Source organism: Solenopsis invicta, chromosome 9 (genome assembly GCF_016802725.1).
Source record: "Solenopsis invicta isolate M01_SB chromosome 9, UNIL_Sinv_3.0, whole genome shotgun sequence".
NCBI classification, from domain to species: Eukaryota; Metazoa; Arthropoda; class Insecta; order Hymenoptera; family Formicidae; genus Solenopsis; species Solenopsis invicta.
The window spans coordinates 4,607,384-4,624,380 of NC_052672.1; the positions used below are offsets into that span (position 1 = coordinate 4,607,384).

The following is a 16,997-nucleotide window of genomic DNA, read 5'->3' on the forward strand; positions in this document are numbered from 1 at the left end:
CGAGATTATTTAATCCGATCAGTATATATTTGATCGGATCCCAGGATGCGGCGATCGCTCCAATGTGATGATCTAAAGTTGCAAAGATTATTCGCAAAATTTAGAGCTCATCATCATCATTTTGTTGAGTGCGAGTGAACCTGCAGCCTGTACGTTTTCCGAGATACTGGCATATATCCAATACCAGCGAACTGTAAATAATCGCGCATTCGTTAATTGCAATATTTAATAATCGAGTAAGTTCAAGTTCTTGCAATTTTTAATATTCAAATACATACACAAATTTTACGAGCAAGCCTTCCCCAGTAACCATTTCATATTCGAGTGCGCCATTCACAAACTTCGCCTTGGAGGCGTTCATAGCACTCTCTAAGGCTTCTTCACCATTATCCTGAGCATCGAGGTTTCCTTAGCTCGAGAAATTCGCATCGCGCATTCGAGCTTCTCGAGATTGATGCGTTCGTCAATTTAACTTTAATATCTGGAGTCGAAAACGCAATTTTCTGTTTCTTTCTTTTACCTTGCATCTCTCGTAGTATATTTTTACGCTTTGAATCCTTGTAAATGAACACGTTCAAGTGAATTAACTCTTTGATGGCGTGTTCAATTTTATGTAAAGCAATTTGGAGAGCGCAGTACTTGACACATCTGACACTTCGTTCGTTTTTTTATTCATAAAGTGACCCTTCTCGACGATGTTTAATAATAATTCCTTTATCAACTTGTCAGGTTGATTCGCTAACTGTAATTAAAATAAAATTCTCTTAGTGCAATGTTTTCATTCCAGTTGCATTTAATTAACACACAATAATCGCACTGACATGATATAGCGTTAAGTGCATCTGTGACAAAAGAAATATAAGCGTTCTCTTCCGCTCTAATAAAATATCTTATTACTAATGTCAAGATCTCTTTCAATATGTCATGATTGTTAGAATATCTGTATAAGAAAATTTGTTTTTAATTAATAATTTCCCAACAAATTTCGAATTATTTTTTGAATTAATTTCACCACTTGGAAAGTTTACCTTAGAAGTGGTTTTTCGACGTCCTTGCTAGTTTGTTTTTTCTTTAATAACATTCTGCAAATATCTCGCGCTAAAAGAAGATCGTCTTTCTTGCGCAGACCTAATTCTATCTTCATTAACACGTCCAGATTATCGGTCGTTATATTGAAGTTTGCCTGAGTTATTATCGTTATTATCATTAATGCAATTCTGTTATCTATATAATATTGGCGATGTATTTGAATACTTCATGGAGAATTTTTCCCATAATATCTTAACGTATAACATTTATTAAAATATATTTTAAATTGGTTTTTGAAACACTAAATGCTTGAGGAAAAAATATTTTTCAAAATTGCTTTCTGTTCTTTAAAACTTCAACATTTTTCTCAGCCAGCGTAATTGCCTGACTTAAACATCATCAAATTTTTGTGAGCAGTTTGAAAGGGTAGAACAAAAAAGAAATTTTCTTCTTCAATATCTGTTAAAAGGTGTTATCAATGGTATACTTTCAAAACAAAATCGAGTTTTTGGTATCGTTATATTCAGTAGATTATCCCGGATTCATTGGATTCTCTAATGATGTTATAACGCAATCGTGGAGCGCTCCAGTAACGATTGTAATACGAGAGGCGTTCAACAAACCTTTGATGTTATAACAGACGGATTTTGATGTTATAACAGAACACATTTAAGAGAATGAAAACATCTATTTCTCAATATAAATTTTCTCCCATTAAGTCCCAGATTGACTTAAACGATAATCATAAATGTTATATAATATTACTTAAAAATAACTTTGTTACTTTTGTAAACTAATTAATTTTAGACATACGATGTTTTGCAAGTATACCATGTTATGCTAGAAGAATGCTATAACTGACTATTTAAGTATTGTATGCTCTTATCCTTACAGACAATTAATGAGTCAACTTCTTATTAGTAAAATAAGTAGTCTCAGGAGTTTATGTTATTTTTTCTTCTCTATCTCCTGTGTACTTTTATATAAAGTTGATTAGAGACTGTGAAAATTGAAAAAGCAGCAGATAACCCGTTTTCTATATTTCAATTACTGAATTTATTTACCTGTAGCAATTCGCTGTTTAATTTTTTATTCTTGTGCAATATTACTATCAGCAGAGTCAAAGCTGGGCTCTGATCATCGGCTTTAACTCCTTGAGCAATTTGATCAAACGATTCGCACGAGCAACATCTATTTGACGAGACGATTGTTTGTTATTATTCGTATCGAGATAGATCTCCTTGCACACCGTGGTAACGTTATTAAAAAAATCTGAAAAGAATTGTCACCAGTAAAAATATGCATTTTTCTAACTTCTTTCTTTTGTTAAAATTACTTACAATATTTATATACAATGTTTTTATATCTATGTTTTTCAAATGCTTTCTAAAGATGCATAGACAAGAGTTGCTGAAGAATTTTTTATGTAAAAGTAATAAAAATTAATTTATGAAGATTCCAGACCTAAAACAGAAAGTGTCAAAAACACGTATTAACAAAAAGATTATATAAATTTATATAAATTTATTAGATATTATCCCAGACAACACGCCTTATAATATGCGTGTTGTTTAAGATTAAGAAAAAAAATGTTTGTATTTACTTTACGGTGCACATGGCTTATATGGGATTAGCAGAGTACCAAGTTGTACGAAACCACGGCCTCTGGTATTTCTCAAACGGGCACAGTGTACAGGAGCGATTTCTTGGAACTGCGATGGATCTTGGACAAAGTAGCTACAGGTGATCTCGCGCCGATTTATAATTTTGACCAGGCAAGTGACGGCGACAAGAATTACTTATTATCTCAAACAGGGCACATATTATGGAATTATTTTGAATGAATTCTGATCGGAATTATCCGTTTTTCCTAGAAAACAATAAAAATTTAGGGAATAATTGAACAATTCCGATCGGAATTTATTCTGAACAATTTCGTCATACGTACCCAGGTCCGCTGTATTCAAGCTCAGCGATAATTCTCTGAACGAAAATCAAAGTAAAAGTCCATTACACCACACTACGCTGATCATCGTAGATGATCATCGAAGCATTGTAGCATCGCGGCCGATTCCGTAAGTCAATTACGCACAACCACATGAATACGCGCATCAATTCACATGGTTATTTTACTCAGGGTGTGCTTGTATATTTTGAAATTATATTTACAATTTTTTAACGTGTACTTTACGTGTAATTTACACAAACTTTTTTCATATTAGCGAATACAAAAATATTAATTATTGTAAATTGGATAATACAAAACACAAAACAGAAAAAGTAATAATAAAGTTTTAAAACATTGTTAATATATCTGACTTTAGGATATAAAAATAGCATATATATATATATATTTAATTTAACTTACATTAATTTAATCTGAACGTAACTTTTTAATTTAATGTAGTTAAAAAATATATTAACTTACCCTGCATTTTATACATGTTTACGCATAACTATTCATACTATACATATACTATTCATATTTTATGCATAAAAGCACAACACTGATTTCAGTATTTTTAAAATGCATTTTGCGCTCCGCACCGCAAAATTATTGTAAAATGCATTCTGCGCTCCGCGCAGCAAATTGTTGTAAAATGCATTCTGCGCTCCGCGCAGCAAATTGTTGTAAAATGCATTCTGCGCTATGCGCAGCAAATTGTTGTAAAATGCATTCTGTGCTATGCGCAGTAAATTGTTGTTAAATGCATTTTGCGCTATGCGCAGAAAATTATTGTAAAATGCATTTTGCGCTCCGCACCGCAAATTATTGTAAAATGCATTCTGCGCTCCGCGCAGCACATTGTTGTAAAATGCATTCTGCGCTATGCGCAGCAAATTGTTGTTAAATGCATTCTGCGTTATGCGCAGCAAATTGTTGTTAAATGCATTCTGCGCTATGCGCAGCAAATTGTTGTTAAATGCATTCTGCGCTATGCGCAGCAAATTGTTGTAAGATGCATTCTGCGCTATGCGCAGTGAAATATTATAAAACATTTTCCTCATTGTGCAATACAATAAATTAATAGATTTAGGTTTGTAAAATTAATATCTTTACATTATATTTGTTACACTTTACTTATTATGACAAATTATGATCTGATGCTAATAATATTTTATTTTTGTGTTATTTTTAGATTTTATCGTATATTCACTATTACATTTTATTTGTTTAAAATGTTTTTCATTTTTCTTTTGGAGGTATTACTTTTTATTTTCTCTGCACGATTGTTGTATCTAGTGCGAGAATATGTTTTTACTCTAATCAAATATTTTAAAGCTTCCATTCGATGATTATAACACTCGTGACTAGTATCCAACCATCCAGCGTGATTTTTATTTGTTGCTTGAACACATGCAGCTACAATATTTTCAAGAACGTGGTTAGATGCCCAATGATTTTACCACATATGATTAAATGTTTTTAATTGTGTTTTTGTTATATTTGTTAAGATAGTAGTTGGCCTTACTAATTTTTTTACTGTTGGAGCATCTTCATCATCATCTGAATCTGAATATTCACGATATTCAATATACTTTTCATTTGCTGTCGCATCATCCATGGGAGTCTTCATCATATCGTTTCGACAATTCTCACATTTAGTTTTTTTCAAACTTCGTCGTGCTACAAATCCAGCGAAATATGCAATAGCATTTTCATCATAACCACTCAGTGGAGTTATATTTTCTATATTTTCAATATTTTCATAATCTGCATATTCTTCCAAAAGCTGCGCATCTTCCAAATATGAATCATCTTCAAAGTCAGCATATTCTACAGTAGAAGTACTTGTACTCATGACTTTTTCTACCTCTTTCATGAGTTGACTTGGTTGAGTAATAAGTGCCTCACTTTCTGGACATTCAACGTTACCTTTGTCGCTTGTTTGTATATATCCTGTTGAGAGTATATGTCTCATGGATAATCGTACCATTCTTGCTGTTGGATTTGGATTATGCCTTCCACGTTGTCTAAGTTTAGAAAATAAGTGCTCCACCGAATCTTGGTTGCACAATCCTGTTACCAGTTCAAATCCTTGAAATTGATTTGAAAGTTTTTCATAAATTGCAAGAATAGCTCGTACAGTTAAAACGAGGCCTCTGAAACATGGCATTTGAGTTACATTGTTTGGTGATTTTGACCATCTTGAGCACCATTCAGTAAAATCTGTTAACAGAGCAATTAAATCTGGATTTTTAGAGGACAATGGTCGTTTTCCGCCAAATCTCATTTTAATGCTATAACTATTACACGCATCAATAATATTGTTCATGCGTTCTGCAAAATCGGCAGTTGCTTCCCATGTTTCAGTATCTAACTCGTTTTCATTGCCAGCTGTTTTTATCGCACATCCAATGGTATGGCTTAATAGCTGAAAAGCTAAATTAACCCTCATCGCCTCGAAATTATTTGAACGAATGTGAGCTTCTGTGATGTGAGATAACAAATTTGAGCCTCCTTTTGTAGCATTGTCGATAGTCTAGGTCATTTCGATATCTGTATATGATGCAATTATTTTTCCATCACAATACAGATTTGTATGTCTCCTCAAAAAACTGGTTAATCTTTTTATCAAATGAGGAAAATCAAATGAGGCATAATATGTTTTACCGTTATGTGTAAAATATGGTTTTTCTGTAGTAATATTTAGTTGAGCATAAGCACTTTGATTGCTGGTACCTTGGTCACATGTAAGAAGTTTTACGTCAGCTCCTGCTTCGTTTAGTCTATCTAGACATTCTTTTACTAATATCACTATTTCCTCTGCTTTCATACATTTTCCTGGTAGAAAGTATGCTAGAGGCTAACGCCATAGATGATGCGCATTCAAACTATCCAAACAGAATACAAGAACACATTTACTTCTCTCGGATTTTCTTCCTAAAGGTCCAAGATCGACAAAACCTTCTATTTGATCTAATTTCTGCGAATATTCCTCATAACTTTTTATAGGCATTTCGTCCCATTTTAGAGCGCACACTCTTTCCTGTAATGGAAGCTGAGAAAGTTTGTCTTTTAATTTTTTAAATATAAAGTCACAAAATCCTGATATTATATCATGTTCTTCCAGCCACTTTCGAATTGTTCGCTGTTCCGGTAAATTACAACCTGCTTTTCTTAAACGACAGAATGCAGAAGGCGAATAATAATACAATTGCCTTGCAAGATTTTTTTCTTCTTGTGTGTATGGTATACGTGGCTGATGTAGCTGCAAATTTATCATAGTTTTTGCAATGGGATGTAGGTCTTGTTTATTTATTAATTGTTTTATCAACTTTTTATTTTGCTTTTGTGTTTTTGGTTTTCTATATCTTCGAGCTGTACGTAATTTATATTTTAAAGATCTTATATGATTCTGTAATCGACTTATCTTACGTTGTAAAAACTTAACAATGTTTGAATTATTTACATTTTTATGATCGTTATTTTCTTCTTGTTTGTTGTTTTGTTTCTTATTTTTTATATTTTTTATTTTCTGAATTTTTATTATGCATAGGTGACTCAAGATGTGTCCATTTGTTATTATCTTCTTCCTCTGAGCTGTCACAATCATTCAGCCATGATTTATATGTTTTTATTGGAGGCTCTTTTAATTGCTCTTCAATCGACATATTATCGGAAATGAATGTAAGTGCAGATGTAATGTTTATTTCATTATTTTTAGATTGTGACTGTCTCGTGATATTTTTCAGCTCGATATGCCTCTGTTTTATTTAAATTTTTTCTTTTTCTATTATATGTTTTAAAATTGTTTTCAGCGACGTTGAATTCAAATGGGACTAGCATTGAACTTTGAGAAACGTTCTGTACATAATTAGGCGCAATAGCCGTTGAGGTTTCTTTATGCATATCTGGCTCAAGGTGTAGCCATTCGCTAATATCTTCGTCTGAGTTGTCAAGCTTTGATATATAAGTTTTTAGTGGAGGCTCTTGTAATTGCTCTTGAATTGAAATATTATCGGAAATTGATGTGAGTGCAGATGCAACGTTTGTCTCATCATTTTCAGATTCTGACTGCCTTGTAATATTATCAGCTTGATATTCTTCTGCTTCATTTAAATTTGTTCTTTTTCTATTATCTCTTTTGGAGTTTTGTACATTTAAGTCAAATGGGACTGGCACTGCATCTTTTTTTAATCGCTTCATTTTACTGTTTGGATTAAATGAATCTGCAGTGAAATGATTTTCGCACAATCCGACACGTCGAAGAGAAAGACGAGACCATTTTTCCAGATTAGTGTTTCCTACAATAGAGTAATAAAATGGAAAGATTGAGAATTACAGTTAGATAATTGTATATGAAATCTGCCCCCACGCCAAAATAGATTTATCAGATGTCAATCTGTAACCTTCTATGAAAGAACAATTTTCTCCTTTCTTCAATGTTGAATAATTCGGTGAATATAATTCGTACAACGCTCAACCCAAACGCAAATTAAAGGTAAAGATTTACGCTTTCGAATGCTGTAAACTGCATTTGCGTGCAATTTTTATTTCACGCCGTGGAGCTGTGCAAAGTTTGTAAAATATTTTGAGATTTGACGCAGTCCCATTTGAATCCGCGTAACTTCGTAAACAATCTATAAATTGTTTAATGACTTATCAATCTCAAAACTAGAGATTTCAAACTTTAAAATGCTTTTTTAAAAAATTTTTACAATTATTTTTGACAAAGTTACACTTTCTTGAATTACGCCTGTTTTTTGGATTCAGAATAGGTGATCCCTTAATTTTGGCGTCGAGTGTATTTTATTTTATTTATTGTTCATAATAATGGAATTTTGTATTATATTAAAAAGTTTGAGTTTTATATGTATATAAAAACTAATACAATTATATGTAGATTATAAAAAAAAACAATGAAAGTTGATTTAACTAGTTAATTGTGTTGGAATTATATTTGTCTTGCTTTAAAAAAAAATAATAAATATAAAATTAATTTTACATATTATCTTTATTAACTGTTTATACATCATAGTAAAAATATTAGGATAATATGAAATAGTTAATACACAAAATATTCTACTTAATATTTCTGCAGGTCTTTTAATTTTTGAGAGGTATTGATCATGAGATAGATAATAAATTACTACAGATACGTGTCAACAATATCCGATAGTACGATTACCATTATCGCGACATGTTCATAGTAGAACTTATAAATGTTATATTGATTACATTCCAAGTTTCATTAGATATTTTATAGTGAAATGTTATTATTGCAAATGTGCTAATGGTAATCGTACTATCGGATGCTGTTCATACGTATCTGCAGTAATTTATTATTTGTAATAGTCGAAATCTCTCAAAAATTATAAGACCTGCAGAAATATTATTTTATAATAGATAAATAATGGTGAAATAATGGATTTCTTTTTCCTCAACCTAATATTAAGTAGAATATTTTGTGTTAAAAATGTTAATCTTGTGATTAATAATGATAATAATGATATATTAAGAATAATATTAAGAATAAAGATGTAATTGTATTATTTTTTATATACATATAAAACTCAAATCATTTAATATAATAGAAAAATTACATTATTATAAACAATAAATAAAATAAAATAACATATATTAGAAAATACGTAGATTAAAGAATCACATTAATTTTATGCATAAAAACTTAAAAAAATTATATTATCAATATTTTAACATTGACGCTTGTCTTTAAAAAAATCTGAAAAAATTGAGGTAAATAATGTTGGAAAGATGTTGCAATCAAAAAAATATGAAAAAAGTCACTTAAAAATTTCAATAAAAAATGTACAATTTTAAACTTCTTAAATTTTTTAAAATTAAAACTTGAAATTTCTAGATATGTACCTTGATGACTAAAACATCAGTGATTTTTTTCATAATTTTTTAAGAATCAGAAGAATAGAAAAAAATAAAATAAAATAATTATGTTTTTATTTGTCACTATCGCAATAGCAAGGATACAGAATTAAAACTTGATGAAAATTGTTCTTTCATCAAGAGTTAAAGATTGACGTACAATAATACATCTATTTTGGAGTGGGGGCAGATTTCATAAACAAATCCAGCTATACCCTTTATTTATACTATTATTCAAAACAAATGTCTAAAAATAAAATCTTTATAACCAAGTCGATTTTTTTATGCTATTAAAAATTAAAACGGTTTGCCATAAGCGAGCGATGTAATAATAATACCGCAGTTAGGTAGTTATAGGACATCGCAAGTCCGCATCACATTATTTTATACTTTCTCTTTCGATCGTGCGTCCTGCAAAAAGATGCAGAATTGTGCGCGTCTTGCTATCTCGAGACATGTATCGGACTGTTAGGAATGAGATCTATCGCCGCGCGGCGCACGGCTGCCGTACACACACAAAGCCGTGCACGTACATGCACGCACCGGCTTAAAAAATACAACAGCCTGTTATTCGACATAATTTTGACACATTGCAACCTTTATCAATGTGCAACTTACAATATTTTTCTATCTGGTCACATTTGTAAAAATTATTTCGATAAAGTACAACTGTTGTTTCGTAAACAATTAATTCCTTTTTATTATTATGCGATCATAAAAAAAACAAGATTTAAGAATACTAAAAATAAAGAAATATAAAAAACGTGTGAATTGAATTAGGCAACACTGAAGCAAAAATGGCCTCTTTTGCTTCAATGTTGAATAATTCAGTGAATAAAAATCGTACAAAGCTCAACAAAATCGCAAATTAAAGCTAATGATCCATCCTTTCAAATGCTGTAAACCGCATTTGCGTGCAATTTTTATTTCGCGTCGTGGAGCTTTGCAAAGTTCGTAAAAAAATCCGACAAATGTCAAAATCTTATAAAAATTTTATTAAGTTGTACAGCGTGAAATAAAAATCGCAGTTTACAGCATTTGAAAGCGTGGATCTTTAGCTTTAATTTGCGTTTTTGTTGAGCTTTGTACAATTTTTTTTTTACTGAGTTAGGCAACACTGAAACAAAAATTCCTTTCTTTAATGTTGAATAAATCGGTGAATAAATATCATACAACGCTCAACAAGTACGCAAATTAAAGATAAAGATTCACGCTTTCGAACGCTGCAAACTGCATTTGTGTGCGATTTTTAATTCACGTCAAATAAACTCACAAAATTTGTAATAAATTTTGCCGCATTTTTATTTTTATCCGTATAGCTCCGTAAAAAATCAGTATATGTTTTTAAAGTCGATACTAAAAGTGTACATAGAAATAATAAGCTGTAAAATGTGTTTTGAAACGTTTAATTTATCATTTTTGTTGACTTATCATGTTACACTTTCTTTTGGAGAGTAACTGTTGATGATCTTTTAATTTTGCTGTTGAACGTTCATTTAATCTTTGCTGAAGTTGATATTTGAACTTTTGAAAAAAAAATTATAAAATGATCTTCCAAGGCTCATGTTAACAGCCAAAATCTTTAAAATGATTTTGATTATTCAAATTGATTTTTATCGAAGATTCTTTCACACTAGGAAATAAAGGAAAAAATTCAAAAAAGATTTTAAAAAATTTAAAATTTTCCAAATTTAAATAAATTTAGGAAATTGCTAATTTTTTGCCATTTTAATTAATATGAAGTCGAAAGTTGAAAAACCCTTTAAAGAAATTTAGTATTTAAAAAATAATCCACAATATTTTTAATGTTTCATTGCATTATGAAAAATTTTTCATTTGGCAAATTTTTGATTTTTAAAAATTTTCTTGAATTTCTTCCTTTATTTTCTAGCGTAAAAAAATCTTCAAAAAAAAAATCAATTTAAATAATCGAAACCTTTAAAGCATTTTAAAGGTTTTGCCCGTTAACAGGAGTCTTGGAAGATTATTTTATAATTTTTTTTTTATAAGTTCAAATATCGACTTCGAGTTTATTTAATGTAAATTAAAAATCACACACAAATGCAATTTGCAGCGTTCGAAAGCGTGAATCTTTATCTTTAATTTGCGTACTTGTTGAGCGTTGTATGATGTTTATTCACCGTTTTATTCAACATTAAAAAAAGGAATCATTTTTGCTTCAGTGTTGCCTAACTCACAAGGAAACACAGGGAAGTGTCCGCCTCAGATTAAAACGAGTTTTTAATATGTTGTAGTACAGATAAAAATAAGGGAAACATATTTTTTTATACGTGCCCATACGCACTTTAAGGGGGTGAAACACCCCTTTGAAGAAAATCGGTTTTTTTCTTTCGAAGCGTATGCCGTCAAAACTATAAGAGATAGAAAAAAATGTTTTAAATAAAAGTTGAATGGCTTGAAGAGTAATTTATAACAGCGGAAAAAAAATTTTTTTTTTAATTTTTTTAAATACTTTCCCCCACCACTCACCTATTTTTTTTCAAATTTTTTATTTTTTTTATAAGCAAAATAAAGCTTATTTTATTGCAAATTCAACGGTATATGATAAAGTTACGATACAATATTCCCATTTTCCAAAAATAATTAAAAACCTCTCTATACGCACGGTACGCGCACCCGTCCGCGCGTTCGTGCGCTACGGAAGTGACTCCCTCCGATTTCGACGTGCCTTTAATATGTTGTACAGATTAAAATAAGGGACACGTATTTTTTACACGTGTCCTAATACACTTTTAAGGGTGAAACACCCTTTTGAAGAAAATCGGGTTTTTTCTTTCGAAGCGTGTATCGTCGAAACTATAAGAGATAAAGAAAAATGTTCTCAATGAAAATTGAATGCATGTTTTTCTCGCATAAGATGACAAAAACATTTCGAGGACAGTCTGTGTTTAACATAAAAACGCAGACATTGAAAAAAACGTTTACTACAAAATAAAACGACACTACACTGAAGAATAACAACAATTACGGTGTTGTAACATATTAATTTCTTGTTTAGAAAATAATATGTAATTAATATAAGTTAAACATTTATTTACTGGTCTACATGATTCGACTAGAATAGTTGTTTTCTTCAACATTTTACAGATAAGGAGATTTGGATTACAAAAAATTATTACTCACACATTCCATATCTTCACTATCTAACGCCAGTTCATCAACTAACAACAAGAGAACTAACATAAAATTAATTAAAAAATTAGTTAGAAATTTCATCTTTTATACTGCACTTATACAATTTAATTAAAGTGTTTATTAAATTCCATTAGTGTAGAAATATGCATAACCACGCTACTGGTGCGTGCACTTCCTATCTTGAAATAGGGTCATTTCCTATCTTGAAATAGAATGTTTACGTCTCGGCAGTATTGACATGTATAGATTCAAGAGTTACGTATGTAAGGTCTCTTGTTGTTAGTTGATGAGATGGCGTTAGATAGTAAAGATATGGAATGTGTGAGTAATAATTTTTTGTAATCCAAGTCTCCTTATCTGTAAAATGTTGGAGAAAACAACTATTCTAGTCGAATCATGTAGACCAGTAAATAAATGTATAACTTATATTAATTACATATTATTTTCTAAACAAGAAATTAATGTGTTACAACACCGTAATTGTTGTTATTCTTTAGTGTAGTGTCGTCTTATTTTATAGTAAATGTTTTTCTCAATGTCTGCGTTTTCATATTAGACACAGACTGTCCTCGAAATGTTTTTGTCATCTTATGCGAGTAAAACATGCATTCAACTTTCATTGAAAACATTTTTCTTTATCTCTTATAGTTTCGACGATACACGCTTCGAAAGAAAAAACCCGATTTTCTTCAAAGGGGTGTTTCACCCTTAAAAGTGTATTAGGACACGTAAAAAATACGTGTCCCTTATTTTAATCTGTACAACATATTAAAGGCACGTCGAAATCGGAGGGAGTCACTTCCATAGCGCACGAACACGCGGACGGGTGCGCGTACCGTGCGTATAGAGAGGTTTTTAATTATTTTTGGAAAATGGGAATGTTGTATCGTAACTTTATCATATACCGTTGAATTTGTAATAAAATAAGTTTTATTTTGTTTATAAAAAAAATAAAAATTTTGAAAAAAAATAGGTAAGTGGTGGGGGAAAGTATTAAAAAAAATTTTTACAAAAATTTTTTTTCCGCTGTTATAAATTACTCTTCAAGCCATTCAACTTTTAAAACATTTTTTTCTATCTCTTATAGTTTCGACGGCATACGCTTCGAAAGAAAAAAACCGATTTTCTTCAAAGGGGTGTTTCACCCCCTTAAAGTGCGTATGGGCACGTATAAAAAAATACGTGTCCCTTATTTTTATTTGTACTACAACATATTAAAAACTTGTTTTAATCTGAGGCGGACACTTCCCTGTGTTTCCTTGTCAGTAAAAAAAAATAGTACAAAGCTCAACAAAAACGCAAATTAAAGCTAAAGATCCACTCTTTCAAATGCTGTAAACTGCCTTTGTGTGCAATTTTTATTTTGCGTCGTGGAGCTTTGCAAAGTTCGTAAAAAAATCCGACAAATGTAAAAAATTTTGAGATTTGACGCATCTCCATTTAAATCCGCGTAACTTCATAAACTATCTGTAAATCGTTTAATGATTTGTCAATCTCAAAACTAAAGATTTCAACTTTTAAAATGTTTTTTTTTTATTTTTTTACGATCATTTTTGACAAAGTTACACTCTATTGAATTATGCCTATTTTTCGGAGTTAGAATAGTGTTACATCCAGCCTTAAGGAAAGGAAGGCAGGGAAGGATGCAACAAAAACTCTTTTATTCTCGTGACCGCACTAGTGGGACGTGCGGCACGAGCCGAACGCACTTTTGAAGATTCCGAAATTATGCGTCAACGTGTAATGACACGCTTTAACGCCTTTTCAAAATCGTGCGATCGTTGGTCCTAATTTGAGTCAGAGAATTCAATCTCTATAACTCGGGATCGGACCGAGTGTAATCTTTTCGAGTCGGGAGGTTAGTGTGTGAGTACGAGATGGGTTTGATGAAATAAAATTTTACATTGGAGCTTCTTTTAAACTAAAATTTAACATATATTCTAATATTTGAATTTTACATACATAAAGGTTCAAAAGGAATTAGCAAATGAATACATTATCGGTTATGGTTATTTAATAGAAAAAAGAAAACAATATAACAAGGTAATCATTATTAATTAAGACAGCAGTACGTAATCGGTTAGTTTAAAATACAAAACGATTAGGTAATGATTATTCAGAAGTTTAAAAGTTATATACATTGTTTAATATCGATACATAATTGTAAAAGTGAACAAAACAAGAAATTAATTAAAGGTTATTGAAGAAATTAGTATTATGCATTATCGTTAGGATTTATAGTATAAAATAAAAAAATAAAAAAAAACTTAATTCTATTACATTTGTGTAGGAGAAGATGGAATTGATTGATTTCGGTTACGAGAATTGTAATTATGCGTTGAGATTCATATTTTAACTATTAAATCAAATCAAAACCTAAGATTTAAGAATGGAAGTAGAACATTTCATTTACATAGAGATTTAGAGGGAAAGTCGGGAATTGTTTAAAATGAGAATTGCTGTATTAATCCGAAATAAAAATAATAATATTGGGAACAAGGAGCTGGGACATGAACGGCTGTGATTGCTCATTAGCGATTGATTCCTGGCGAGTTGAATGGAAAATTGAAGTAAAACCGAAAAAGAGAAAAAAAGGAAAAAACTTACTTATTAGTTAGACAAGAAGAGAAAGGGAAGAACTATGGAAATCTGCGGGTTGAAAGGTGCTTGACGCAGCGCAGGCTGTCCGCTCTGGGGATGCTTCAACGGTGGGCTGCTCGGAGTTTTAATGTATGTGATTCTTAAGCACAGATTCTAAGTTTAAAACGATTTTGAAAATAACGCGCACAGCTTCGACACGTGCAACGCGTGGATGTGAGTGCGAACTTGAACTTTGAATTTTTTGAATGAATGAATGAATGAATGAATGAATGAATCAGTGAATGAATGCTCGAGCCGTTCGAAGCTGCGTATTTTATAGGGCTTAGGAAAAGGGCGTGAGATTAGTTTAGTGGGTGAGATGAGGATTTGATTGGGTAAAGCCTTTTGAGCTTTTTCCCCTTCTTTGGAGATTCCTTGTTGTCGAAATTTCGAGCTTATTCGTTGGGTAGTTCACCAACGCTCACTACCAATCATCTTCTCGGATGATCTCTCGTTGGCTAATTTTCCATCTTCTCCCGATTTTTCTTAACTCTAAGAGGGGCGAGCAGTTGCATCACCCAATCGCTTAAGGAATTCGTTATCTTCGGTTCCTCTTCTTGGAACGTTCGGTCTCGATTTTTTATATCGCCGCGTCCGTTTATTTGGGACTCGCTTTCCATATGAATCATCTTTCCGTTCGTGATGAAACATAGGTTCGAACAAACAAAGCCGGGTTGTAAATTTTGATTTTATAGTTTTATAGTTTCCGTCCGGCGTCGCGACTCAATCTTATCTCTGATTGTTGCCAGACTTTAATAGCGTTTAGATTTTTTCTCTTTCGAGTCCAGGCTTTGTTCGTCCATATGAATTATTAAATAAGCATCGTTGCTTATAATTTTGCAGTCGCACGATTTCTCCTTTTTTTGCGTCTATTTATTGCTCCGGATGTAATATGTGGCCATTATATATATATATTCCGAGAACAATGTTTGATTTTTTTCTTATAATAGCCGGGTGATAGTGTTATTTATAAAAGAGAAATCGTGGAGTTCCGGATATAAGTGTTGTAAATTTTACAGACAATCCCTTAGCTTGTTTAGCATAATTTATATAATGGATGCGAAAAGGGAAATCGTGAAATCCTCCGGATGTAACAATAGGTAATCCCTTAATTTTGCTGTCGAGTGTAGTTTTACGCAAATTATTTATTAATAAAAATTGAAAGTCTATATATTTGCACTATTTTTCAAGCAAATATTTGTAATCAAGTAAATATTTTTTATGCTATTAAAAATTAAAACGACAAGCAACAAAATACCACGATACCTCGTTCATACAGAACGTAAGGATACCAACTTTCCACCTGATCGTATCATATTTTCTCTCGATCGTGCGTCTAGCGAAAAGAATGCATATTCACAGCTTACATAATTAGTAAACTATTCTTTAGATTTAGAGTTATTATTTAAACTACTTATTTATTGATACTATTTAATGATCGTACACAACTGTTCAATATTTGTAACGATAGAACACTCAGCCCGCGTAAAGTATTCTATTATTTATACATTTATCTTTATTTTCATATGAACAAAATTAACTTATAACTTTTTCTTTATTTATTACATAAGGAATAAAATTAATATTTCTTTTATTAACTTTTCATATATAAACCATAACAATACGGAAAGGAATGTTGAAATCCGATATTTATAATTGATTTTTAAGATTGTCTAAGATTTTTATATTTAACACTGTCTTAGGTGTTTTATATTATATTTAAGATTGTCTTAAAATGCGATAAATTAATCATAACACGATCGTATTAGCATCTTAAGAAAACATTATTCATAAATACGAGCCAAATACTAGGAATAAGTGAGTGAGAAACGCGCGCACTGTTCCTGAGCGCCACATAACTAAAAACGCTTATTCGTTAATTTTAACCAGCTATCCCGCAAAAATTATGTCTTTCGCAATTTAACTAAAAGAAAAAGTTATTTCTTTTAACATAAAGTATCATGTACTCCAAAGGTGCAAATTTTGGGGCACTCTGTATATACCCTAGTAGCAAGTTTGCTCAAGTTCTTGTAAAAATTCTGTAACTTACATTTTTGCAAGAAATTGCACGTATCTGCTGCAAAAATTACAGCATTTTGTTTACAGACTGCAGTTAAGAGCAGAATAATCTGCTTTAATAAAGTTAGATTTCTGCAATAAATATCTACACACAATTCATTTGCATGTTAGGCTATTTCGTGCGAAGCGAATTAGTCAACTCTTAGAAATTTTTAAAATTTTGCACATTTTGTAATTTTGTGCCAAAAGATTTTTTTTAATTGCAAAATTAATCGAGATATAAACAATTAAAAATTTGACTACTATT

General features: G+C 31.1%; 1 protein-coding gene across 1 annotated transcript; it reads right to left on the reverse strand.

Moving 5' to 3' along the window:
* Window positions 1-583: 583 nt before the first annotated feature.
* On the reverse strand, window positions 584-1,237 carry LOC120358696. Its single transcript, XM_039453734.1, has 3 exons — window positions 1,029-1,237; window positions 898-940; window positions 584-742 (listed from the first exon to the last, which is right to left on the reverse strand). The coding sequence occupies exons 1-3, from the start codon at window positions 1,205-1,207 to the stop codon at window positions 584-586; spliced, it is 381 nt and encodes a 126-aa protein (XP_039309668.1). The 5' UTR covers window positions 1,208-1,237.
* Window positions 1,238-16,997: the final 15,760 nt, after the last annotated feature.